We start from the raw sequence: 24,844 nt of genomic DNA, 5'->3' as shown, positions 1-24,844 counted from the left end.
GGATTGGAGAAATGGGTGGTGGAGAATTTGGAAGTAAGTGTGAGGGGAAGGTCCACACGGTTGTATAATTCGCAAAAGATGTGACAAGAGTACTATAAAGACGGGTCTTGTCTTGACTAGACAATGAACTATTTTCATCTTTTACTTCGTCAATCTAACGGATTTGTCTGCACAGCTGTGCTGATTATTTTTCTAAATATATTTATTTATATTATTATTATAATAATTTTTAATATTTTTTTTATTTTTTTAATTATCTTTTTATCTCATATACATCACATCACAAAAAAGTGCTATAATAAAAATATTTCAAATAACTTACAATCCAAACAAATCCTAAATCTCTATGGTTAATTCACCACCAGTGGAGGGGGAAAAAAATTCCAAATCTCTTAAGTTAATTAATTAATAATTAGTGGAGGAATTGTCTTCCATAAACAGAAATATTAGGGGCTGCTTGGTTAAAAGGTTTGGGAATCAAATAATGGAATGAACCCCTTATTTGTTGCTTGGGTTAAGTCTATTGGAATGCAATTTCTGGAATCATTTCTAAAAAATCGGACTTTCACCATTCCTGAGTAAATTGGGAGGTTTTGGACAAAACCCTCAACTCATTCCCGAGCAAAAACATTTATGACGAACCTACCCTCTTTTTTTCTTCATTACACGCCGCACCTTCTGTTCTTCTTCTTCATCAGATTTTCTACTTCTTCTACTTCACCGGTTGGACAACCATAAAGATCAGTGGCTTTTGACTCTCCTTGGACAACGAATTCTAGAGTTAAAGAGTCTTCTACTAGGGTGAATTCCTTGATCCCCAGGTCAGTGGATTACAAACTCCCTTGCCTCTGCAATTTTCTTTTCGTATGCAAGCTTTTCTCTTTCTTCTTCTCTGTTTTTTCAGGCTACTCACTGGGTAGCTGAAAATAAAGAAGAAAAGAAGGGAATCTGATACAATAACACTAACTGGACCAAAATGCTATGCTCTGGACCCATCACCTTCTCACTTTTATTCCACTCACGCTACACAATTTGTCAGTTTTGCAAAAAAGTCTTCCTTCCATGAATTCCTATTCTTTTGTCACAAAATCCAATAAGAAATTATTTCCGCAACAAATACACTATTATTGGTGAGAATAATACATGTGTTTTAATCCATGTATTTTGTTGTAATACATGTATTTTAATTCACTTACTTCAACAAATACATTATTTTGTTCTTTTTTTTGGTGAGATAAATGTTAATGTCACTAGATTTGTCATTTTTATGTTTTTAATGTGTTTTCTTGGATTACGCATTCAATAGAGGTCAATCAATTCTTGATCTTTTGGTTATTTGATCCGTGAATACTGGTATAGTTTGGGTGGGTTTCTACATGCCCTGTACCTGTTTGTAAAATTGTCTGCTTGAATAGCTTTCAGTTTCATAGTTATTCGTACAATAGGATTTCAAGTTTCAACCATCAATTTCGTTTGTTTATGCTTATTTATATCTATACATCATTGTGTTTACGGATGTATGATGCATGTCTAGGCCCTTTTAATAAGATCAATTGATGTTTAATGCATTTGAAGATTTTGATGCCGTAATCTAGTTTGGTGAATACTTACGTTTGGTTGTCATATTGTTATGTAGACAAAGATGCCACGTTTGCCTATTGAAAACAGAAGACGCAAAAAATATCGAGGGCAAAGCCAGATTTTATCAGGAATGATAATGGTTGTTATTGCACTGTTTATGATGTGGTACCAGTTAATATTCATTCATCTCAAAAGTAGAAGACTCCAAATAAAATCAAAAGAAGAAAAAGTCACTGAGCGCATGCAACACTTATTCAATTTGACTAGGGAGAGTGATGCTTATTGTATTAGCGAACTTCGTATGGATAGACGAGCATTTGGGATATTATGTGAAATGATTAGAGACACTGGAGGTTTGAAAGCTACAAGAAACATGTCAATAGAAGAAATTGTTGCCATGTTTGTATATGTTTTGGCTCACCACAAGAAAAGTAGAACAATTTGTGGTCTATTTTGGAGAAGTAGAGAAACGGTGAGTCGTCAATTTAATCTTTGCCTCCTAGCAGTTTTGAAATTGCATACTATATTACTTAAGAAGCCTGAGCCTATTACCGAAGATTGCACAGATGAGAGATGGAAATGTTTTAAGGTAATTCAAACATTAAAATACAATTATTTAATAAAATGTATGTTTTCACCTAAACTATCCAATATAGACATTTTAACTCATTTATATTTTTTATTTTTATTAAAATAGAATTGTTTAGGTGCCTTAGATGGGACATTAATAGATGTGACACCACCCACCGAACAAAAATCAAGATACCGAACGAGAAAAGGAAGTATTGCAACGAATGTATTAGGGGTTTGTTCTCCTAATATGCAATTTATCTATGTCTTGCCTGGTTGGGAAGGTTCGGCACATGATGGTCGTGTGCTTCGAAATGCCATCTCTAGACCAAATGGTCTTAGAGTCCCACAAGGTAAACATATATTGCAGTATTCAATACCATTCAATCAATTTTTTTTCGAAAATAAGGTAGTCTAGTATTAATTTGTACATGATTGAATTTTGAAGGTTGTTATTACTTGGTGGATGCTGGATATTGTAATGCTGATGGATTTCTTGCCCCTTATCGAGGGCAAAGATATCACCTTAATGAATTCAATGGTTATCGACCACAAAGACCAGAGGAATATTTCAACATGAAACATTCTAAAGCTAGAAATATCATAGAAAGATGTTTTGGATTGCTAAAAGGAAGGTGGAAGATTCTAGCATCCCCTTCATTTTTTCCAATTCAAACACAAGTGCGAATAATTATGGCATGTTGTCTGCTGCACAACTTGATAAGGAAGTTCATGACTTTTGATCCACAAGAATTACTACAAAGTGAAGATGAAGACAGTGATGAAGAAGTAAAGTACATATCCACTATTTTGCCAAGTGATCAATGGGCAAATTTTAGAAATAATTTAGCACATGAAATGTTTGACAATTGGAGGACTGGACTTAGTATTTAGCTATGAATGGATGTTTAGCTCTTAGACTCATTAAATTTGGATTGACATTTGATGTACTCTTATAGTGGATTTGTGAATTAGATTGACACTTGATGTATGTTCTTTTAAATTTGGATTGACTTTTAATTGTATGTTCTTTTATGTGTTTTGTTATATTATAAATTTCAGTTATATGCTATTGTGTATCAAAATTAATTGATATATATGGGTTGACTTCTAAATGATAGGATGGAGAATGATGAAATTGTACGTGGAAGAGGGAAAAATAAATGTTTTTGGACTGGTGAAGAGGTAAAAGTGCTAATAGAATCATTGCAAGAGTTGGCTTGTGATCCAATGTGGAAATCAGATGGAGGATTTAAAAATAATTATATGAGCGAATTGCTTAAAATTATCTTGCGTAAGCAACCTACTTTTACCAAACAAGTCAGCCCACATATTGAATCAAAAGTTAAGTGGCTGAAAAATAGGTTCCATGCAATTGTTGAAATGTGCAAAGAAAGTGGTTGTAGTTGGAATGATGCTGAGAAAAAGATTTCTTGTGAAAAACAGTGGTATGATGATTGGTGCAAGGTAAGAAATTGATTACTTTTTACATTCTGATATGTTCTTTTTCAACCTTTTATTAAGATTATCATTTATCTTTCTATTCTATCTCTAGACTCATAAGGATGCGAAGGGCCTTTGGGATGTCAAATTTTCATATTTAGGAGATCTTGAAATTGTATATGGAAGAGACAGAGCCACTGGAAATGTTGCTGAAGATTTTGCACAAGCTGTCCAAGATATGGAAGATTTCCAAAATTTGGAGGAAAGAGATGAAGGACTTGATGATATGTCAAACTCGGATAATGATAAGGTAGAAGAAGATGAAGTAAATTCCATGGAGCAATCAACTCAACCAAGCTCAACAAGCACAAGAAATTCCAAGAAACAAAAGAAACAATCCCCTCCCATTGCAAATGTGTCAAAAAAAATGAAATCTGCATCAACAACAAGGGGTGATCTTGATGCATCATTGCAACTTCTCACCAGCAAATTTGGAGATTTCGTGGAGGGAATTCAAGCTAATTTTACGACTATGGCAGCAGCCATGTCAAATGAGGATAAACGTGAGCAATTGGTCTCCGATAGAAGAGATCAAGTTGTTGCTGAATTAATGAAACTTGCTTTATCGAGTGGAGATGTAATGAATGCAGCCGACATACTTTCGGAGCAGATTTCCAAGCTTCATGTGTTCTACAATCTTCCTGCAGAAATGAAACGACAATATATAATTAACCTCCTTTATCCTCCATCTACTCGCTGAAGTAAAATTATTGTTAGTTGGAAAGTGATGATTTGATGGCAATTTCTTTTTGTTATGGTGATTGTTAGATGGTTATATGATTAGTCTTTTGGAGATTGTGGACATTGAGTGGTACTCTCGACTGGATTAGACAATTGATTTGTATTTGGTATGGTTAGTTTTTGTGATTTGAGTCTCCTTCTTTTGTTCATATATGTAAGGAGAGATCTATTTCATATCATTATCTAATGTAGGAACCACAAACGACTTGTTAATGGAGTAAATTTCCAAAAAGAAAGAGTTTTTAAACTAACTTCCTAAAGGCTGGCAATTTTTGAGTCTCTTCCCAAATGATGAAAAACACATTCAAGAAATGCGTTCTTCCAAATAAAAATGCAACTTTCAAATACGTTATTTTAATTTTCGTAAATTTGTTTAAATATAAAAAATTGGTTAAATAGCGTATTAAATACAAAACCTGCTAATTTCCCATAAAGAGCTGGTATCTTATGAATAATTTTTTTTTTAAACTTTCACATATTTAATTTATATTAAATACAAAACATACTAGTTTTCCTTTGGGTGCTATTTAATCAATTTTTTTCCATAAAGAGTTGGTATGTTTTCCATAAAGAGTTTGTACAAAACATACTACAAAACCTGTCAGTTTCCCTTAAAGAGCTGGTATCTTATGGGCAATTTTTTTTTTTAACTTTCACATTTTTAATTTATGTTAAATACAAAACATACCAGTTTTCCTTTGGGCACTATTTAATCAATTTTTCCCATAAAGCTGGTACAAAACCTGCCAGTTTCCCATAAAGAGCTGGTATCTTATGGGCTATTTAACCAATTTTTTCTATTTAAACAAATTTCCAAAACATAAAATAACGTATTTGAAAGTTACTTTTTTATTTGGAAGAACACATTTCTTGGATGCATTTTTCACCCTTTGGGAAGAGACTAAAAAATCGTCACCTTTTGGGTGATTGTTTAAAAACTCCTTTTTTTGGGAATTTACTCCTTGTTAATGCAGCCACTATATTTATTTTCTGGTATTAAATTTTTTATTATTTATGATTTTCTTATGTTTTATCAAAAAGTTAATAACTATTGTAGTCACAATTATGAAAATGTTAATTTGTCGTATGTGTAATTCTTTTGTTTTAGAAGAATTGTTATATCAGGGGTAAATTTGGAATTTAATTGCATTTAATTCCGAAACACTCATCAAACCAAGCATCAAGAATTGGAATAATGCTAATTCCAATATGTGAACCAAGCAAGATATTGGAATGAAAAGTTTTAATTCCAAAACCAGAGTCTATGATTCCAATTACAATTTCAATTCCTAAACTTGAACCAAGCGCCCCCTTAGTGTTGGAATGAGTGATATATTAGTTGTTTTAGCCCGTCTCGAGTCTCGACTGACAACTGATCATGAGGACCCTTTGGAATTTTAGAGCGTGATTTCATGAGTTGATAAGGTAGATTTACTTGGCATGAATGGATGATGCGAATTTGATCAAACTAAAAGAAATGTGCAAGAATAATTTTATTTTTTTTATTAAGAAGAGTCTATAAAATGGTTTTTTATGTCCAAAATTTTCTTTCAATTTCAATTTTCTAGTGTTTCTTCATATTGTTTTAACTCAAAACAGGTTACAAACAGAAAAAGTTTGATATATTTCTTTCGAAAAGGGATGCCCTTCTGGTTTATGCCCAAACAAACAATTAGTTTTTATTTCTAAAGCACCCGTTTAAGCTTCTTTTTTTCATGTATATATTTTACTTCAATAACGCACAAAAAATCAGTTACAACAATCAGCAAAGTATATTTATTATACTCTAGCACATTTTTCACATGAAACCTTAACTAAGGTTCTGTTTGATAACCTAATTCAACACTTAGAGTCTGTTTGACAATATAAAAAGTGCTGAAATTGAACTTTTTCAGATATTCAGATGTTTTGAATGTTTGATAAATGAAAATCCATCTATTGAACTTGTTAAGCAGTGCTAAACTTGTGTGTATTTTTTTCAGCACAAAAATCCTAACTGAATACTTAATTTTGATAAAAATTAATAGAATTATTTCGAGTTTTTTGCTAAAATAACACTCTTTTTAAAAAATATTCTCAATATGATTTACTTTCAAATTTTATTTTCATAATGATGTTATTATTGCCACCTTATTATCCTGATTGCCACGTAGGATAACAAGAAAGGAAAGTTTTGATCTAGTTTATAGTTTCCAACATGAGTTAAAATTTTTAATTTTTTTTAATCATAGAGACACAATAAGGTTGCATAACTTTGATAGTTTTCTTATAATTATTTAAAACAAATTCTACCATTATTGACCTTACTATGATTGGTCTCTACATTTTTCTTGAAATGAATCAAACCTATTGCATATATTTTTTTCAAAAATTAAATTTGAAAAATTCAAAAATTGCAACAAAAATTGTAAGTAATAACAAGAAAAAGTTACAAAAACTTCAAGGTTATCATATTTGTTTATATTATCCTTCTTACTCTTTGAAAAAAAACCTAAAACTAAAATTTTCAAGTTTTCGATTGCAAATCTAAAACTGTTAGATTATTTTCTCCTAGACTTTTTATCAAATACACGGTGTGAGATATCATTTGTTAGACAATTAATATTCAAAAAATTTTTGAACGCCATAGCAATGTTCCAAAAATTGCACAATAGAAAAGATAAGAAAATAATCTTTGTTTACCTTGATATTATCAAGGATGATAATGAATTTTTATATACTGTTAATATAAATATTGACTTCTCAAAATTACGTTTGACAAGGAAAAGGCAATGAAAGGAAAAAACACGGAGACAGAGAATTAGGAAAACTATTAGATGGAAAAAAGAAATAGAGTGTGCCTCTATCTCTGTCCTGATACATGTGCAACCTATGTGGCCAAAAAAATTATAAAGGTAATAAATTTTAAAATTAGGTTACTTTGGGTATATGTTGTAGAAGGAGAGTTATTTTGGCAATAAACTCAATTATTTCAACTACTTTATCTTATCTACCAAATCTAATATTACTTGTTAATTATGTTCAAAATTCTTATCTAATTAAACAACATAATATTCTCTATCTAAGGGTTTTCTATTTCGATTTTCTCCCTTTTTAATGACTTTCACATCTTTTCTATACTTCTCATATAATATATTTCATCTTTTATATTAATTTGATTTAAAAATAAGTATTGTCATTTTTATTCCTAACTATTTTAAATTAATTAAATCACAGGTTCTATTTCTTTTTTAGATGACAAAATATAAGGGCAAAATTGTCAAATCTAACTTATTAAGTATTCAGTTATTAATGTTTGTCAAACAGTATAAATAGGTTTAATATTAAAATTCAGACACTTATATATTTTTTTTCAGTGTTTAAAATTCAGCAAATTAATTGTTTCAATATTCAGATATCATAATTCAGGCTTTAGAATTCAGATTCAGTTTTATCAAATGGAACCTTAAACTTAATATATTTAGACCTTTTGATAATAAAAAATTGAACATCTGAATTAATTAAATGGCACTAAATTTTCTAGGCAAAACTTGCTCCCAAAATTAATTGATATGCTATTCACTTATCACAATGTGATATGCACCCAAATGTATTAGATTTAATACTTAACAATTCAATAATTTAATGAATTCAGAATTTAGATTTCAGTTTTATCAAATGTACCCTAAAGACATTAACCCTTTTTTAATTTATTTTCGGTGTTGTACACGTAAAATTCCTTAAGTTTACGCTTGAAAGTTACCCTTCCACACTTTAAAATATGGCCATTCCCCAAATTGTGCTTCAAATTAATGAGTGCATAACAAAAAATGAGCAGTCTTAAAATTTTGTTTCGTCTTGACTCTTGACCCTTAGAATCTACGTTGTATGTAACTTTTTTTTTTCTTCTTCTGATAATTAGCCTACGTACTGAGATGTAATTACAACAGTATAGAAGGGAAGGAGCACCTTTGTGTTTCATAATTAAAAATCATTGAAAAGCATTTTATGATCACTTGGGAGTCAACTGTCAACCCCGAAGACTTGGTCTATTCATCGTTTTGAGTTGTACGCCGTGTGATCGATCGCTTTCCCAATGCCCATGTTTGCTAGAGCAAAGAACTTCCTACTTTTCATGGACGAGGAAGAAGACTTGACTTAGGAGGACACACGTTGGGACAGCATGTTTCATCATTGATGTGGCTAAATATTCGCATTTATATATATATATATATATATATATATATATATAGACACACACACACACAGGTGCGTGTGTGCGTGTGTGTCCAAATCAGTACAACTCACTTAACTGCTGGCTGGTTTAGTTGTAGTTCTACTGCTTTAACTGATGCAGATCAAAATTTAATTAGATAGACATGAAAAAGAAAAAAAAAATGTAGCTATAATTAGTCAAAAGATGATTGGTTTTGTTGGACTTTGCATGTGTTAACCGGGTTTTGAACCAGTCAGTCGTGTGAACACAGAAATCATAACCTTGAAATGTATCTGCCAAAAATGAGCCCAAGTCCTGTGACACAAAAATACCCACAAGTGTTTTTCTATCTTCAAAGCACCTACAAGTTCTGTATAAAATCAATTAAGCTTAGCATAAATCTACAAAAACATGTAATACAATTGCCAAAACGAAAAAAAAAAAAAAAATAGAGGAGATGGATGATGAACAAAAGTTGGCCCCAGACGTCTTCTACATTTCTAGAAAGTAATTAGACTGACTTATAAGCAGCCCTAAGTCTCAAGCAAAACGAGGCCAAGATTAATGAAATTCTTGGAAGATCAGAGCGGTTCTATTTAACAAAAGGAAAACGACAACGAAGGAATAAATGGACTAACACTAGATATTAGTATCCAAAAACTTTTTCTTTTTATGGCCGACAGAAAATGAAGGGCGACGAAGGAGAAAGAAGAAGTTGGGAGTTAGGCTAAAAGCCACTTTTGGTTTTGGTTCACAATCTCATCTCAGCTTGCATGGGGAAAAACTTCAACAATTCAGATTCATGCATGTGGATAAATTGAACAAATCACGCCTGAGTAGCAAACAGCCAAGAACAGCCACAATCATGGGTGCGTCTGCTGAAAGTTGGCTTCCACGCCACAAGAATGGTTTGGAGTTTTTACACTTTTTCCACCGAGACCACATTCCTTTATCATCCAGCAGTCAGGTGATAAATTATAAAATCCCTTATAATTATTAGTTAAAACTCTAGTTTCTTTCTGGCAACTTCACCCTATCATATGATAGTTTACAGAAATCAGCTTTAATTGCCTAAAGCACACGCTCAAATATATGTACCAGATAAGATACATTGATGAGGCAAATAAGATCACGATCGAGTTTGGTACAAAAATTTTGTTTAAAAGACCTCTCCTAGAGGCAACACTTCGCACGCAGCACTGATGGATCTTTTCTCGGGTCTTTGTATAAATATATACTCCCTCCGCCCCGTTTTGTTAGTCTTGATTTTTTTTTTCACACAGATTAAGAAAGTGTAATTAATTTAGTTGGAAACATAAATTTAGATTAATAATTTTCTAAAATACCCTTATGCTAATCACGAAGAGTGCCAATTAATATCAGTTACAGCTAATGGGTTAGTATTGAAAAAACTCAATGTATCCAATGCAGTGGGTTAGTATTTAATAACAATGTATTAATAACAAGATATTTAATAAGGGTATTTTAGACAATTCTGAAAGATTATTACATTTCTTAATGGGAAAGTGGACTACAATTTGGGACAGACGAAAAAGGAAAACAAGACTATCAAAGTGGGACGGAGAGAGTATATATATATATATATATATGTGTGTGTGTGCGCGCGCGCGCGCGCGCCCACGCAACGCGTTTAGCTAAGTATGCAGCCCATTTCCAAAACTACCATTTCCAAGTCTAAATTGCATTTAAGACTTGATCCAAATATTGGTGTGAAAACAAATTTCAAGCTCTGGCATTTAACACCCCCGAAAGGGAGCAAAATGCAAGAAAAACTTTTGTTATTAAGTTAGTGCGTGTCTTTACCAATTTCAACTTAGATAACTGGACAATTGAAATGAGAGCCCCAGACTGTACAGCAAAAGATCATTCTTCCAAATTGTCAAAATTATGATTACTAGATATTTCACCAAGCAAGCTTTTCATCTAGATGCTTATAAGTGATCGATAATACCATATTCGCGGTGGTTGGCACCTAAGACTTCGGTGAAGGCCTTAGGTTAATTTGGACAAGCACAATAACTAAAGGCTTTGGCTAGTTTATCAGAATTTAAAATCAACAAATTCTCGAAGCAAAAGGAATTGAAGTTCAAAATATAGAAAAGTAAAGTACTCTCCTGAAAAAAGCTATTTTTTGAAGAAAAAAAAAAATCGTAAAAGAGACATTGAAGAGGTTAGGATAAAACAAAAAACTGATGAATTTTCAAGGAATTGAAAAGATATTATCTACAAATCATTATTGTTTGTTTACATCATACATACATACGCCTTTCAATTATTACTTTTTTTTTAATCTTCCCACGTACATCATTCTGCTTATAGCTTCCTCATTTTGTCACAACTTTAGCCAATGTCAGAGTGTCAAGATTTGACCCCGCTTTTAAACAGGGTGCTGATTGCTGCGTTCTGCACCATTCTCCAAAATGTTAAGCCCTTAGTATGTTGGATAAATGGAAGCAAAGGGGCGTAAATCCTAATTCGTGCACGCATAACACATTGCTTCATGGGCTGTGTGAGGCGAGGCTAAGATTACCATAAATTATCCTCCAGTTGTAGTAATTCACACTAACTTGGGATTTTCAGCAATGGGGCGAGCAGTTAAGAAGGTTGGCATAAACACTCGGGCTCCAATTGTCAAGCCACGGGCTTCTCATTTGAGTCCAAAATGCGTCTGTAGTCGCATCCATGCTAAACTTGGGCACATCTAGTACTTGTAGCTCCTTCAAGTCACAATTATAATTCAGGCAACCAAATTTAACAGATGAATTAGGAACAGAGAGGTCATCATCTTCTTGCTTTGTCATTGGAAGATTGATCGTGCTTTGCTTTTGTGAGAATGATTCTCCCAAGTTTTCTTCTGGGATCTTTCCCTCCTGAGACTGATCAGTAGACGATAAAGTTGGGTTAACTGTTTTTGATATGATATCTTCCATTGCAGCTCTGTGCTCCAGAATCTTCAATGACGTCGCCTTTCTGTAAATCTTGCAAAGTACCACATCCTCCTGCATTCACACAAGTATCATTAGCTTCGGTCCCCACCCCAAAAAAAAAAAAAAAAAATCCAAAAAAGATAACTATCAGAAATTATAAACATATGCATGATTGCTTCCCAACGCCCTCGAAAAGAAAGTTTGCACTCCAAGTCTCATCAATATTTCAGATACTACTAAAAGTATAGTTAGGTTAGAATGCTCAGTAGTCAAAACCCGGCAGAAAAAAGAAGGAAAATGCAGTCTTTAATTAAGTTCGGCCTATTAGCATAAATTCGTTGAGTTTGATGAGTAGTACCTTAGGTAAATGATGGTGGTTATCAGGAAGTCTGTACTCGTTCATAATCCAATCAGTTCTGGAACCTCGTGGTGCCCGGCCTTTGTAGAAAACTAGAGTCTTTTTCAGCCCCAAAACTTTCTTAGGGTCTGATAAGCTTCGAATTTGACGGTCGGAACCAGTTGCCTTCCAGAACCCATCTTTGGTAGTCCTATTAGGCCTTCCCCCATGACCATGCCTTCTATCCCTGTGCACAAAGAAATACCATTCCCTCTCTCCTATCTTAGCCATTCCTGCACATTTTTTTTCAAAAAACTAATTAAATACTCCTTTTTTTTTTTTTGGTAACTTGAGACAATTATCATGTCAATGAAAAACAATACTACACGCAACAAGGGCTAAATGTGATGCCACCGCAGAGACCTGATCCGGTAAATTTTGGACCTAAACAATTATGTCAACATGCAAACGTATATAACAAAGAAAATTGTAACACTTGCAGTTCAGCTGCCTAGTAGGAACATTAGTTAGGCGACCATGAGTTTCGACTCCTGAATCGTCCCTTACAAAATTTGGAGTATTCCTAATTTTTTTTTTTTTTTTTACAAAATGAAAAGATAAGAAAGAATATTGTAATACATGCATGAGAAGTACCAGGGAGCTCCCAAGGATCATGCTGGTAAATATTGAGGAAGCCAATGACATCAGAACGTATCTTCCTGCCGGAGGCAGTTCTTTTGAGGTAGAAGCTGAGGAGTTCTTCTTCAGTAGGATGGAAACGGAATCCAGGAAGAGGTAGCTCCCCCAATGAATTATTGTCCATTCGTTTGGCAAAAAGATGGCAAAATGTTATTTTTCGAAAATTTTCGTTAGTATGGAATCGAAACTCAGTGATCTCCAACACTATTTATCAAAAGAAACTTTACTTCTTTTCTCTAATGAATTACTGAAGTTAGGCTTGCGGCGCTAATTTATACTAGTAATAATCATCTTGGTAATTGGAGAGACGGTGATGGAGAATATGGAAAGTTGGCCTGGGGGAAGGTCCACACGGTATAAAATTCCCCAAAGATGTGACAGGAAAACCATGAAACGACAGGTGTGGACTAGAAAATTGACGCAAAGAGGTGTTTTCTCTGCCCTTTACGGTTTCTCATCTTTTACTCCGTCAATCTGAATCTCTGAGTTGATGCACCACCGGTCCACCATCACCAGAAGGGGAAAAAAATCCCTCAAGTTAATAAAATATTTAGTGGAGCAATCTTCTTCCACAAGCAGAAATATTTTAGTGTTGGAATATATAATTGATGTTAACGAAGTTGTTTTTGACCCTCTAGAGTCTCGACTGATTACTAATGATGGCCAATTTCAGTTTTCACCAGTCACTAGTGCTTTTGGAGTTTTAGAGTAGGATTTCATGAGTTGACGAGATGGGTTTATATTTGTGGTGGTTGCCAATTGGTTCAAATGAAGAGAAATGCAATTTGATTTCTTGATTAAGAGGCTGATGAAACAGTTAAAGAGCATAGGATTGACTGAGACTACGGGTATCCCACGACCAAACTTTCTTTTCTGTTGATAGTAATAAATTTGTTTGGATAGGAGTTTATTTGGATGATTTACCGGAGATAATTACCGTAATACTTTATGTGATGTGATGCATGCGAGATAAAAAGATGATTGAAAAAAATAGAAAGGTGATTGGAATCTGTGAATCAAATTTTTCTTCGTATTGCTTTCAACTCAAACAAAGTTACAAATAGAAAAGTTCAATTTCTTTTACAAAGTTACAGCCATCACTTTAAGTCATCCCCGAGGACTTGGTCTCTTCCTCTTTTTGAGCTGTACATGATGTTATTGATCATCAAAAATTCCCAGCCACGTTCGTTAGGGGAAGGACCTCTACTTGTCATGACTTGGGAAACAAATCAAAGACAATCAAGATGACTTGACATAGGACCGCATGTTTCTTTGTGACTGTCAGATCCGCATTTGTTCTTTTGCATATGCCCAAACCAGAATAAACCACTGGTAATCAACGTCGTCATCCGGTTCAACCGATTTCGAAAAAAAAAGTTCGATAAACATGAAAAAGAAATACGATGTAACTGCTTAGAAAATGTTGGTTCTACTCTTGTTGGGTTTTCCATGTGTCGACTAATTCAACCAGCTGTCATTCGTATCAACACAGAAATCAAACCACGAAATGTATCTGCCATAAAATTGTGACTATTGACCCAATGCCTTCAGCCAATCAGCTGCCTAAATTGCACACTCTTCTTCTATGTTTCATGAGTTTTATTTGCATTTTTCAACTGAGGAGCAATAGTGATTCAATTTCGTCGTGACCTCTCAATTATTATTACATGCCTAGTGCCTCGCCTACTTAATTGCATTTCATTGTCTTAAAATAAAACACACCCGAAATCCTTGCAAGATTAGTAGACCGATTCGATTCTATCAACAAGAAAATGAGAAAGAAAGAAAGAAATGGATCACCACTACATATCTAGAAATAGACCACCACCAGCACTACGTATTTCCCCTGAGCTGTACTTATATTAGTGGTAGTAGAAAATTTTGGGGTGGGGAGGGAGAAAGAAAAAGAGAGAGAGAGAGAGAGAAGAAATTAGGAGTTAGGCCAAAGCAACTGTTTTATTTTTCGTTTGTTTTCACAATGTGAACTTGCGTGGGAAAATTCAACGTTTCAGAATCATTTCTTGTAGACGATTGAACAAATCACGCCTGAGAATCAAACAGCACAAAATTGTCCTCTGGAAGGTTTGGACTTGTCTCGAATTGAGACTAGGCTACATTCCGGTATGAGCCAATCCCCCCTAGAATGTTTGCTGGGCTGTTGTTCGTGAAACTGTACTGTATGGGCTCCATACTTCCATGCAGCTTTTACACTTGCCAATGTATACTTTCGAAAAATGTTAATTGTACTTTTTCTTTTTATTGATTGCAGGCAGCTCAAGTATCATTTCTATTACAAAATTTTCATTTATTAGACTACATTATAAAATAAATTATACGAGTGTGATTTATAATATAAAAAAAAGTAAAGTGCGATCAACATTTTCTATAAAAACTGCAAGAAAAACGATAATGCGAATGATTTTTTTCGCTACTAAAAAACTGAAGATGCAAAATTTTGTTAACGGGTCAATTTATATTTCATTGATTCAATTAAACTTCAATCAAGAGAACTACACAATTGAAAGACTGGCACGTCTGGTAAAAGATTTATGAAATTATGATTGCTAGATATTTCAACAAGCTTTTCATCATCTAGATCCTTACAAGTGTGACATGAGATTCTAGTGGAGGCCTTGAGTCGTTAGGTTTGGACAATGACCATAACAACTAAGGGCTTTTTGCAACCACTGGGCCTTTTTCTCAGTGGCCACTACCTACATGGTGGCTTATTTCCACTGGGCCTTCCACAAAAAATGCCACATTTTTGTGGCTTATTTTCAAAAAATTCAGGCGGGTGTGTTGTGCACCCGTCGGGTCCGGTGATAGTTCAGTCCCTTCCGACTTATTCCTGGGCTTCCTTAGGCCCACTCCCTTCCCCTTAGTGTAGGATAGACTAGGGGAAAAAGCCCGCGTCATGCGCGGGAGTTTAATACCTATAATTAAAAATAGTTAATAATTATTATTTAGTATTTTATAGTATAATAATTGAAGTATGACAATTTTATTCTGTGATATTAAACAGAAAAATCATAAATTACATATTGAGTAAAAATGTATAATATGCAATGAAATATAATTATAAAATATGATTAACCACTTTGCGTCTAATCTAATAGAATAAAAGATTTACTTATATCTGCTCATGCATTTTAGGGATATTAAAATTTGTTATTTAGTTTGAATTTGATTTTGCTACGAGGGCAATCCACCTCATTATCTTGTCATATGAGTGAGATTTGAACAATTAGCATACTTGAAGAAATCATTGCTAGTGGAATTTCAGTTCTCGCAAGCCAAATTCTTTGATTTATATTGATTCCAAGGACATATCATCATGAAACATCCACATTGACCAATCAATCAATTATGATTTATTGTATGATTTAGAATATATAGCAAAACATCTTCTTCTTGGTAGGGGTTACAGTCACAAAATATCAGTTTTTGACCTAGTTGCAAATATATACAATAACTAACATGCTAATTTAGATGAATAATTACCTCAAAAAGTACTAAAACATCTCAATCCACTCAATTCAAGAAAACAATTAAAAGTAATGAAGTACATACTTTAGATATGTAGCCAAATAGTTTTAAGTAGATAGTTAAACATATTGGCAAATCAAATGAAGTGAAAAATTGTCTAAATGAAATCATCAATAAAGTAGCAAACAATTTGAAAATTACCGTAACTAATAGTTAAAACAACAAAAGAGTTAGATGCAATTTATAAATGAAAAAATTTATGATGATAAACTTATTTTAAACCACAAATAACAATTAACAAATGTGATCTTCTCCCTATCAAGCCTATCTAACATGGGCAATTGAATTGAAACACTAAAAAAAGTATTGCACGTACAACTTGCAAGATTGCAGATTTCTTACAACAAAAAAAGTAGATTAGTTAAAGAAAACATACCTATTGAAAAAGATGTTGCAAAATGGGAAAGAGGAGTAACTAATATAGCAACATCTGAATTCAATAGACTACATGATTGTAGTGGGACAAAATTATAAGTAAATGAAATGAATTTAAATAGATGGGGGTTACTATAGTAACGGCCAAGAAACCAAACTTCTCTACTAATCCGTATTAATTGTGTCTTAACATCTATATATCACAAGTTTGCAAATAACTGATAAGAATGGCTTTAAGAAATTAATAGACTTGGATGTTAATCCAATTAAATTATTAAAAGGATTTTTATGTAATTCCACTAAAACACAATCTGAATTCAATTGTACCCAATGTTTAATCAGATATCGAATACTGCTACATGTTAAACTTACCCATAGTTTTAAATGTCTGACAGGACATTTAAGTAATTATAAAAAAAAACCAAATTAGTTATAATGATTCATATTCAATACTCTAATTGCACTTCAAATACTCTCATATTCCCAAAATAGCCACACCCTTGCGGTTGAAATCTTTGTCCTTAACTCATTCTTATATAGTATAAGGATTAGGTTTATCGTCTCCGATAAAAAAAAAAAAAAAACTAAAGGCTTTTTGCTTGTTTATGAGAACTTTAAATCAAGGATTTTTCAGGAATTGAAGTTCAAAAAAATGGAAAATGAATTATTGTTCTAAAGTAAAACTATTGAATTTTCTAAGAATAACATTTACTCGTTCCCTGTCCTACATGGTATTGAAAATTTACTAATTAAATATGAAAGGACACGGAATTTTAAGAACCTCAAGAATGTGTGGTCTCATAGCTGAGCTCTCGCATGATAACACCAAAATCTTGGATGGTTGATCGGAACAAATATCAAATATAATGCATTAAATAAAAAAAAAATGGATTTTGGTAGAGCTCAATTTACAGTTTATCAGAATTCGGAGGACTAAATTCGCAATTTTTAGCTTTAACCCAGTGCCGGAATTTCAAAATTTCACCCCCTCACTTTTCGCCGTTGCCGGGTCTCTCACTGTTCTGCTTATTGATCCTAACTGTTAAACCCTTCAAAAGCCCTAAACTCAAACATCGCACCTCTGAATCTCCAGAAGAAGAGGGAAACCGGAAAAACTCCATAACTGAAAGAGATGGGAAAATTTCCACCCTCCATGAGAGGAGCCAAGCTACCCATGAACGCCCTTATCAACAAAACCCCATCTCAACCCCATCCCCTCACTGAAAATTTCCCTTATTGGGCAGACAAAAAGATTCCCAAGAAAAAACCCACAAAACTGCCATCGGAAATGACATCTCAGCTCCCTGCAATCACCTTCAATCCCCCTAGCCTTTCAGAAGCCAAAACCCTTTTCAATCAGGTTATATCAACTCCAGGAAAAACCCCCTTAGACCTCAGGTTCTGTAATTCGGTCCTCCAGTCATTTTCATCCAGAGCGACCCTCCAAGATTCAATCTTGTTCCTCAATCACATGATCAAGACTCACCCTTCATTTTCCCCTGATAGCTCTACTTACAATGTGCTTCTCGTTCAATCTTGCAAAGCTAATGATTTTTCTATCTCATCCGTCCACCAGGTGCTTAATTATATGTCCAGCCAAGGTTTTCCACCAAATAAGGTGTCTACGGACGTTGCTGTGAGGACCCTTTGCTCCTGTGGACGGGAAGAGGATGCCATTGAGTTGGTTAAGGATCTATCAGGCAAGAATTTGGTTCCTGATTCATATACTTACAATTTTTTAGTTAGACAGCTTGTAAGGAATAGGGAATTGAGTACTGTGAATAGTTTCATCAAGGAAATGAGGGAGGGCTTCGGGATACAGCCTGATCTGGTGACGTATACAATTATGATCGATAATGTCTGTAATAGGAAGAATCTCCGAGAGGCTACCCGGTTGTTGGGGGTTTTGAGTGAGGAAGGATATAAGCCTGATTGTTATGTATACAATACCATTATGAAGGGCCATTGTATGTTGAGTCAAAGTGGAGAGGTGTTGGATGTGTATGAGAAAATGAAGGAGGAAGGGGTGGAGCCAGACCTTGTAACTTATAATACTTTGATTTATGGGCTATCAAAATCAGGGAGGGTGAAGGAGGCTAAGAAGTTTCTTGGCATCATGACAGAAATGGGACATTTTCCGGATGCAGTTACTTATACTTCTTTGATGAATGGAATGTGCAGGGAGGGCGATGCACTTGGGGCATTGGCATTGTTGGGGGAAATGGAAGCAAAGGGGTGTAATCCTAATGTGTGCACATATAACACATTGCTTCATGGGTTGTGTAAGGCGAGGCTGTTGGATAAAGGGATTGAATTGTATAAGGTGATGCAGGAGGGTGGCATGAAGCTTGAGACAGGATGTTACGGGACATTTGTGAGGGCGCTTTGTAGGAAAGGTAGAGTTGCGGAAGCTTATGAAGTTTTTGATTATGCAGTGGAGAGTAAGAGTATGACTGATGTTGCAGCTTATTCAACTCTGGAAAGTACTCTTAAGTGGCTGAAGAAAGCTAGAGAACAAGGCCTCGCTGCTTGATCTAGATAGATGGTACTTTTACCTCTTAAAATTGTTGAACTGAATGTTTGTTGGCATTCAATATTGGTCTATTAGGACTTTCTCTGTATTTATATGCAGATATATATTTTTAATATAGTACGTGCTTGGTCCATTATTCTTTTAGATAGAGAAATGGATTTGCATAGCTTTACTGTCAAAACTCACTATAGCCCATTCACACCCATCTGCATTAATTCTTGTATCACAAAGTCTGTGAATATGGACCTATGTGCATATGTAGACATATACATCTGCCATCTATGCAAGACGATAAGAGTAAAAAACTGAACCAATTTTTTTGTCATTGACCAACTCAGCATTACTTCAGTCGCTGCTTATGTTTGTTTATCCGGATATGAGGATTGCCTTATTGGTCAGATAAAGAAAAAGGATTCTAAGAAAGTTGTGAGAGTCCTTGCAAGCCTTTCACATGACATCAAGTTTGCAAATTAGCACATTATTTCGGTGATTATATGAAGCATTAAATGATAGAGTTTTTCTGTGCCAATTTTTTTTTTCTCCCCTCTGGAAATACACCCCAGGTGGGAAATTGTGGTTCCAACGAGATCCATTCTTCTAATACTCTGGTAACCAAAAATGTGCCTCAAAAGTCTGGCATATATAGCTCCCACTGGAGAAACTTTTGCTGTTTTTCTATATAGAGAATTTTAAAACAGTAAGGGAAATAGCATGATTTGTAAATGGGGTTAGCAATTATTTTAGTTTTAGCTGCACCAGATATTATTAATGGCAAAAGCATAATAGTATAAAACTCAGGGTAATGACATTCTAGTTGTGCTGCTTTCCCTGCCTGCCTAATTGGGGTGTTACTTGTAGAATCGATAAAGCCATGAAAGGGCTGGGTCAGTTGTTTTAGCTCTAGCTGCAGCATACAAAGCTGTTATGTTCTCTGGTGGAATAGTTTGTTTTGGTGTGTTATAGGTAACTCGTTCAGATATAGTCTTGAAGTCTTGAGTCTGGTGTACAATTGAATTTTGCTGTTTTTCATATTTTTAGTCATTCAGATTGTGGCCATTAGGCTGAATGTCTACATCTTTTGAGTTCATATTTTTCATGCTTTGAGTATCAGCAATTCACCATCAGTTTTACCCCTTATCTGCATTGAGGTAGAAGTAGAACCCAAGTTTCTTACTAAAGTTGCCTATTTGATGATATTTTTGATATCTATATGCTAGGTGCTTTCCACTGGGCAAGTCTCTGGCGGTTTCTTGCTGTGTGTATGGCAAAAGTCAAAAGCATTGGCTACAGAAGTGCAAGCAAGTTTCCTGGTTCAAAGTTGAAAGAATTCTTGAAATATGGATCAACCCTGCTGTGTCTCAGTCGGAAATGGTCAAGATCAATTCTTTTTGTGAGAAATGAGGATGGCCTGCGAAACTCTAAAATGAAAATGCTGAAAGTAAACTTCTTGTTGCATACACAGCCTTACCAGCCATATTTTCTTAATACGAAGTTAAAGAGCGATTGGAAATGCTGCAATTCGAGTGGAAAGCTGAGTGCATTACGCAGCCAAAAGTAATAGAGATCCATTTACTATAACCCGTTTTGAACCCCTGGCGCGAAGTTGGTTGACTCTAGCTGGCATTCTTGACAGCACACCCTTCATTTCAACTGGTCATGAAGCTGCTGGCAATCCATATTTACCTTATGGCTCTGATGATGGGTTTTCAGTTCACCGCGCCCCCCCCCCCCCCCCAACAAAAACAAAAATAACATCATCTTTCCTACTCAATGGAAAAAGATTGCATTTCTTTTGTTGTTCGTAGTAGATCCTGAACTAGACCCCAAGATTATAAGTATGTGCCCTTCAATTCTTTATGTGCAAATAGGTAGAGGAGAAATGATCTGCTCATTTGATATAGACTCACGAAAGCATCTCCGGCTTGGCTGTGGGTAGGGGTGAGAATTTGTTGAGGGTAGTTATATGCTCTCAATGTTTGACTAGCTGCCACGGTTAAAAAAAAAAAAAAAAAAAATCTCTATAGCAAATAAAGTATACTAAATGTAAAATGAAAGTTTGGTAGATAATAATCAGAAATAAGCACTTCTTAAAAAACAAAGACAAAGTATAAAAAAAAAATGCGAAAATTAGTCTCTATACCATTATTTATTATCAATGTGAGGCATTCATAACCATGGTTAAAACTTCTTCAATTTAAATGATAGTTGAATTTTTCTTTCTTTTTTTTTTCCTGTTTTGTTTGTCTTTGATTTCCTGCATAACATGTACAGTGTTGTCTTAGTTGCTATTATAAAATTATAGTAATCAAAGAAACTAAACAGTTGATTTGTTATAAAAATATTTGATTAAAAGCAACTTAATGTTTCATAATTGTTCAAAAGTAGTACTAATCCTATGGTAAAGTAAGATACTAATGGTATGTTTTTATAAAGAAGCTAATTGTTAGTTTGGTATAAGACACTTTACCAAAAGAAATTAAACAAAATAACAAAAAGAATTACTGGGGAATATTTAAAAAACTTTAGGTGGCGAATTACTGCAGCCGACAAGTTGCAGCCTTCTTCCATGCTGAAGATACTGTTATATTTTATGTCAATGGTGTCAAATTCCAGGACTTATTAGCATACACTGTTGGTGTTTCTTTGTCTACTAAAAAGTAGAAAGACAGCCTCTCCAGCCAGATCTATTGATTTTAAGATAAGGTAAATTTCGACCTTGAAATGTTTCAAGCAGAATATTTCTAGTTTCACTAAGTAACAACTACTAAATAGAACAAGAGGCCTCCAAATCTGCAGCTACTGTCACAGACAGAAAACTAAACAATGTCTAAAACCTTGTCATCCCTCTTTTTCTCCACAATCAAGATTATCAGTTCACTGTTTCTGACAATCTGTTCCAGACATAGACCAATGCCAACTATTTTTGTTGAAACAACGACCTTTCTGCATAGGATAAACAAATTCTAACGCAAATAATAAAAATCCGTAAGCGAATCAAGGAAACCATGCATGATACTGTGGGGAGTCAAGTTTAAGAGACTCTTGCAGGCAGCAATATTATTCAAATAACCGAAGTAAATGCCATAAAGTAAACAATTGTAAACGTTGCCTTCCTGAGACCATACGGTCTCCATATAACAACATAAACTATCACCGATTGTTGGGGAGACATGCAACAAAATCAATTCAAGAGGTAAGGGAATCAGAATGCTGTCACATGCAACTGATTTCCACGAGACCCTTGACAGGTATATAAAGAAACTCCATCGCAAACAGTCCTTCAACCTTCTCCATCGACATTAAGCTACTTACTAGCCTAACCAAACATACAAAGAAAATGGCAAACAGTTCTGTATCTTTTGGCCTTCAATACACTGCTAGATCCATTAGTTTACCTTCAAGGTTACATCCCAATGCCATCAGGTTTGAAGCAGAGCTGAACAAATTAAAGAACTGGGAAGCATCTTCCCTTTCAATAACAGAGCCCTTGTGTGAAGTCGCAATTCAAGCTGGTCTAGTTGGCCTTGCTGAATTATACAACTGCACTGAGGATCTCATGCAGTCTTCAACGGCACAAGCAGCTCTTATTCAACATCAAAATGGGATAGTTGTGGAAGAATCACTTGAGAGATCAGTCGAGTTACTAGACTCATGCGGCATCGTTCGTGACTTATTTTTCTCCGTTAAGGAACACGTTCAAGAGCTTCAATCAGCACTAAGACGAAAAAATGGAGATGCCAGCATTGGAAAAGACATAAGCCGTTATCTTTGCTTCAGAAAGCAAGTAAAGAAAGAAGTAGCAAAAAGCCTTAGATCATTGAAGCATATGGAAAGCAGAATTGGATCTTCTCATGATGTTCTAGACATAGATCATCATTTAGCAATGGTGATTAGGGTCTTTAGAGAAGTGACTGTTATCACCACATCTGTCTTGAGATCTCTTTTAGTTTTCTTGTCTTCACCAGCTTCAGCAAGGACAAAACCTAGTGGCTGGTCTCTGATTTCAAAGTTGATGTTAACAAAGTCTGCAGTTGCCAATAAAAGCCATGTTCTCAACAACATGGGATGTGCTGATCTTGCTCTTACATCCCTTCAGGGACACATAAAAAATGGTGGTATCAAAGCTGACGTGCAACTGGCTAGAAAACAATTGCAGATGCTTGATACCAGTATTGAAGGTCTTGAGACTGGAGTAGAAGGCTTGTTTAGGCAGTTGGTCCGATATAGAGTTACGCTTCTTAACATGCTCATCCATTGAGGGGAAGGGAAAAAAGAGAAAGAAAGAAAAAGAAAAAAAGTTGAGGAGAAAGGATAGCCTATATGTAACAAATACAAATTTTGTATGATTATGTGAAATACGATTGAATGTGAGTGCTGAAGAACATCTTTTACCAATAGTACCAATATCATTTGCAAGTACTTCTGTTGTAGCATTTTTATGGTATTTAGTATTCTCATTTTGCATGTCAAATCCGCGAGAAGTAGAGCAGAACCATGGATGATAAACTTCAATCAAGATTGCAATACTTGTCTTACCCTGGAGTACATGAGCTAGAAAATTAAGTTTGACGGGGCAAAATATGTGTACATACAAATTTTGGAGTCAACATAAAATTTTTGAAAAGTTTTTGGGGGACAAATTGCTGAGTATATAAAAGAAATTTTAAAAATTCTGAAACTTATAAAGAGAGAGAGCATGATTTTCTATAGAACATGGAGTGGCAATACTAAATATATATAGAAACCTTTGACAATTCTCAAAATTTTATGAGGGGTGAAGCATGCCCCTCCTCCCCCCACCCCCTCTCCCAGTTCTACCCTTGCCCTGAAAGGAAAAACAAAGAAAAACAAATGATGATTAGTAATAAGTTATCAAAAGCTATAGCACTGAAAGTTATTATTCTATTCACTTTCCCTTCAGAATTTTAGTTTTGAAATATAAGGTTTCATCTTCTTGTCTTCTACATTGTACAGTTTAGTACGATAGGAGGACTTGATGAGCTTTCCTTTTTGTCGCCATTTTGTTTCTTGTTGCAGAACATAGTCCTTTAGTTGCCTGTCCATTGTGGAAAATTCTTCAATTTCACTGGCAAATCTTCTTTTGCAACTATTTCTCACAGTTAAAGTCAGAAAAATGTGATGACGATTCAGTGATTTAGATCTATTCCTGCATCTAAAAAAATATATATACTTAGGTGCAAATTATGGTACACAATACCCCAGTTGACAGAGCAATGAATTATTCTGCAATCACGCCACGTCTTATCCGTATGTAAATTATAGAAACTATTGATTGCAATCTAACAGAATCATCATGTGGAGAAGGAAATCTAATTTAACCTCGTAATATTTCTTTATCATGAATAAGTATAATTAACGTATCATCATTCCATAAAGACAAAAGGAGTAGTTTGCTAGATGTCGTAGTAAAGATGTTGCAGAACATGGAGGAAGAAAAAAACCCACTATAATCATCATGCTGTGGAATTTTAAACAGTATTATGGAATATAGTAGGATGGTAATGCACATTACGCTTGACTTCTTAATTAGCAAAAGTAACATGCTACTAATCATTGACACTATTTGTCTGTTTCTAAACCATTTAGATAAAAATTATGTCCCTGCAGGTAAGGGTACTACGGAAGGATTAATGTGGAGTACGGTGATGTACATACTTTAGAATGGAATTATAGATCATGCTTTGTACTAAACTTCGTGGTAGCAGAAGAATAGTTTTGGGGGATCAATTCTGATAATCATATGATTTCTTTGTAGCCATTGCAACATGATGCTTATCTCACTGAATACATGATTC

At 34.5% G+C, this 24,844-nt stretch overlaps 4 protein-coding genes across 5 annotated transcripts; 3 read left to right on the top strand and 1 right to left on the bottom strand.

Annotated features, from left to right (window-relative positions):
• The first annotated feature begins 484 nt into the window (after positions 1–484).
• LOC140010513 (protein ALP1-like) lies at positions 485–3,045 on the top strand. The gene is made up of 4 exons (XM_072057794.1): positions 485–821; positions 1,637–2,170; positions 2,279–2,504; positions 2,600–3,045. The coding sequence occupies exons 2-4, from the start codon at positions 1,643–1,645 to the stop codon at positions 3,043–3,045; spliced, it is 1,200 nt and encodes a 399-aa protein (XP_071913895.1). The 5' UTR covers positions 485–821; positions 1,637–1,642.
• Positions 3,046–10,788: 7,743 nt separating this feature from the next.
• On the bottom strand, positions 10,789–12,830 carry LOC113700175 (NAC domain-containing protein 6-like). 2 transcript variants are annotated; one of them, XM_027220683.2, is made up of 3 exons: positions 12,530–12,830; positions 11,897–12,168; positions 10,789–11,610 (listed from the first exon to the last, which is right to left on the bottom strand). In XM_027220683.2, exons 1-3 carry the CDS (start codon positions 12,696–12,698, stop codon positions 11,188–11,190), a joined length of 864 nt encoding a protein of 287 aa, XP_027076484.1. In that variant the 5' UTR covers positions 12,699–12,830; the 3' UTR covers positions 10,789–11,187. The 2 variants fall into 2 exon arrangements, with proteins under 2 accessions (XP_027076484.1, XP_027076485.1); XM_027220684.2 differs by having other exon boundaries at positions 12,515–12,653.
• A 4,641-nt stretch (positions 12,831–17,471) lies between these two features.
• LOC113698398 (pentatricopeptide repeat-containing protein At2g17670-like) lies at positions 17,472–20,893 on the top strand. The gene is made up of 2 exons (XM_027218209.2): positions 17,472–19,040; positions 20,246–20,893. Exon 1 carries the CDS (start codon positions 17,628–17,630, stop codon positions 19,026–19,028), a length of 1,401 nt encoding a protein of 466 aa, XP_027074010.1. The 5' UTR covers positions 17,472–17,627; the 3' UTR covers positions 19,029–19,040; positions 20,246–20,893.
• Positions 20,894–22,365: 1,472 nt separating this feature from the next.
• LOC113699476 (uncharacterized) lies at positions 22,366–23,286 on the top strand. The gene has a single exon (XM_027219846.1). The coding sequence runs from the start codon at positions 22,366–22,368 to the stop codon at positions 23,284–23,286; it is 921 nt and encodes a 306-aa protein (XP_027075647.1).
• The last annotated feature ends 1,558 nt before the right edge of the window (positions 23,287–24,844 follow it).

Source organism: Coffea arabica, chromosome 7c (genome assembly GCF_036785885.1).
Source record: "Coffea arabica cultivar ET-39 chromosome 7c, Coffea Arabica ET-39 HiFi, whole genome shotgun sequence".
In the NCBI taxonomy this organism is placed as follows: domain Eukaryota; kingdom Viridiplantae; phylum Streptophyta; class Magnoliopsida; order Gentianales; family Rubiaceae; genus Coffea; species Coffea arabica.
Note: the sequence above shows the minus strand (reverse complement) of the source record. Positions and strands in the feature narration are given on the sequence as shown.

Excerpts from the sequence above, each read along its gene's own strand:
- LOC140010513 (XM_072057794.1), top strand. The coding sequence starts at position 1,643 with ATGCCACGTTTGCCTATTGAAAACAGAAGACGCAAAAAATATCGAGGG. Across the intron at positions 2,171-2,278 it reads AGAGATGGAAATGTTTTAAG|AATTGTTTAGGTGCCTTAGA; the intron begins GTAATTCAAACA and ends TTATTAAAATAG. Across the intron at positions 2,505-2,599 it reads TGGTCTTAGAGTCCCACAAG|GTTGTTATTACTTGGTGGAT; the intron begins GTAAACATATAT and ends TGAATTTTGAAG.
- LOC113700175 (XM_027220683.2), bottom strand. The coding sequence starts at position 12,698 with ATGGACAATAATTCATTGGGGGAGCTACCTCTTCCTGGATTCCGTTTC. Across the intron at positions 12,169-12,529 it reads TGATCCTTGGGAGCTCCCTG|GAATGGCTAAGATAGGAGAG; the intron begins GTACTTCTCATG and ends AAAAATGTGCAG. Across the intron at positions 11,611-11,896 it reads ACCACCATCATTTACCTAAG|GAGGATGTGGTACTTTGCAA; the intron begins GTACTACTCATC and ends GTGTGAATGCAG.
- LOC113698398 (XM_027218209.2), top strand. The coding sequence starts at position 17,628 with ATGGGAAAATTTCCACCCTCCATGAGAGGAGCCAAGCTACCCATGAAC.
- LOC113699476 (XM_027219846.1), top strand. The coding sequence starts at position 22,366 with ATGGCAAACAGTTCTGTATCTTTTGGCCTTCAATACACTGCTAGATCC.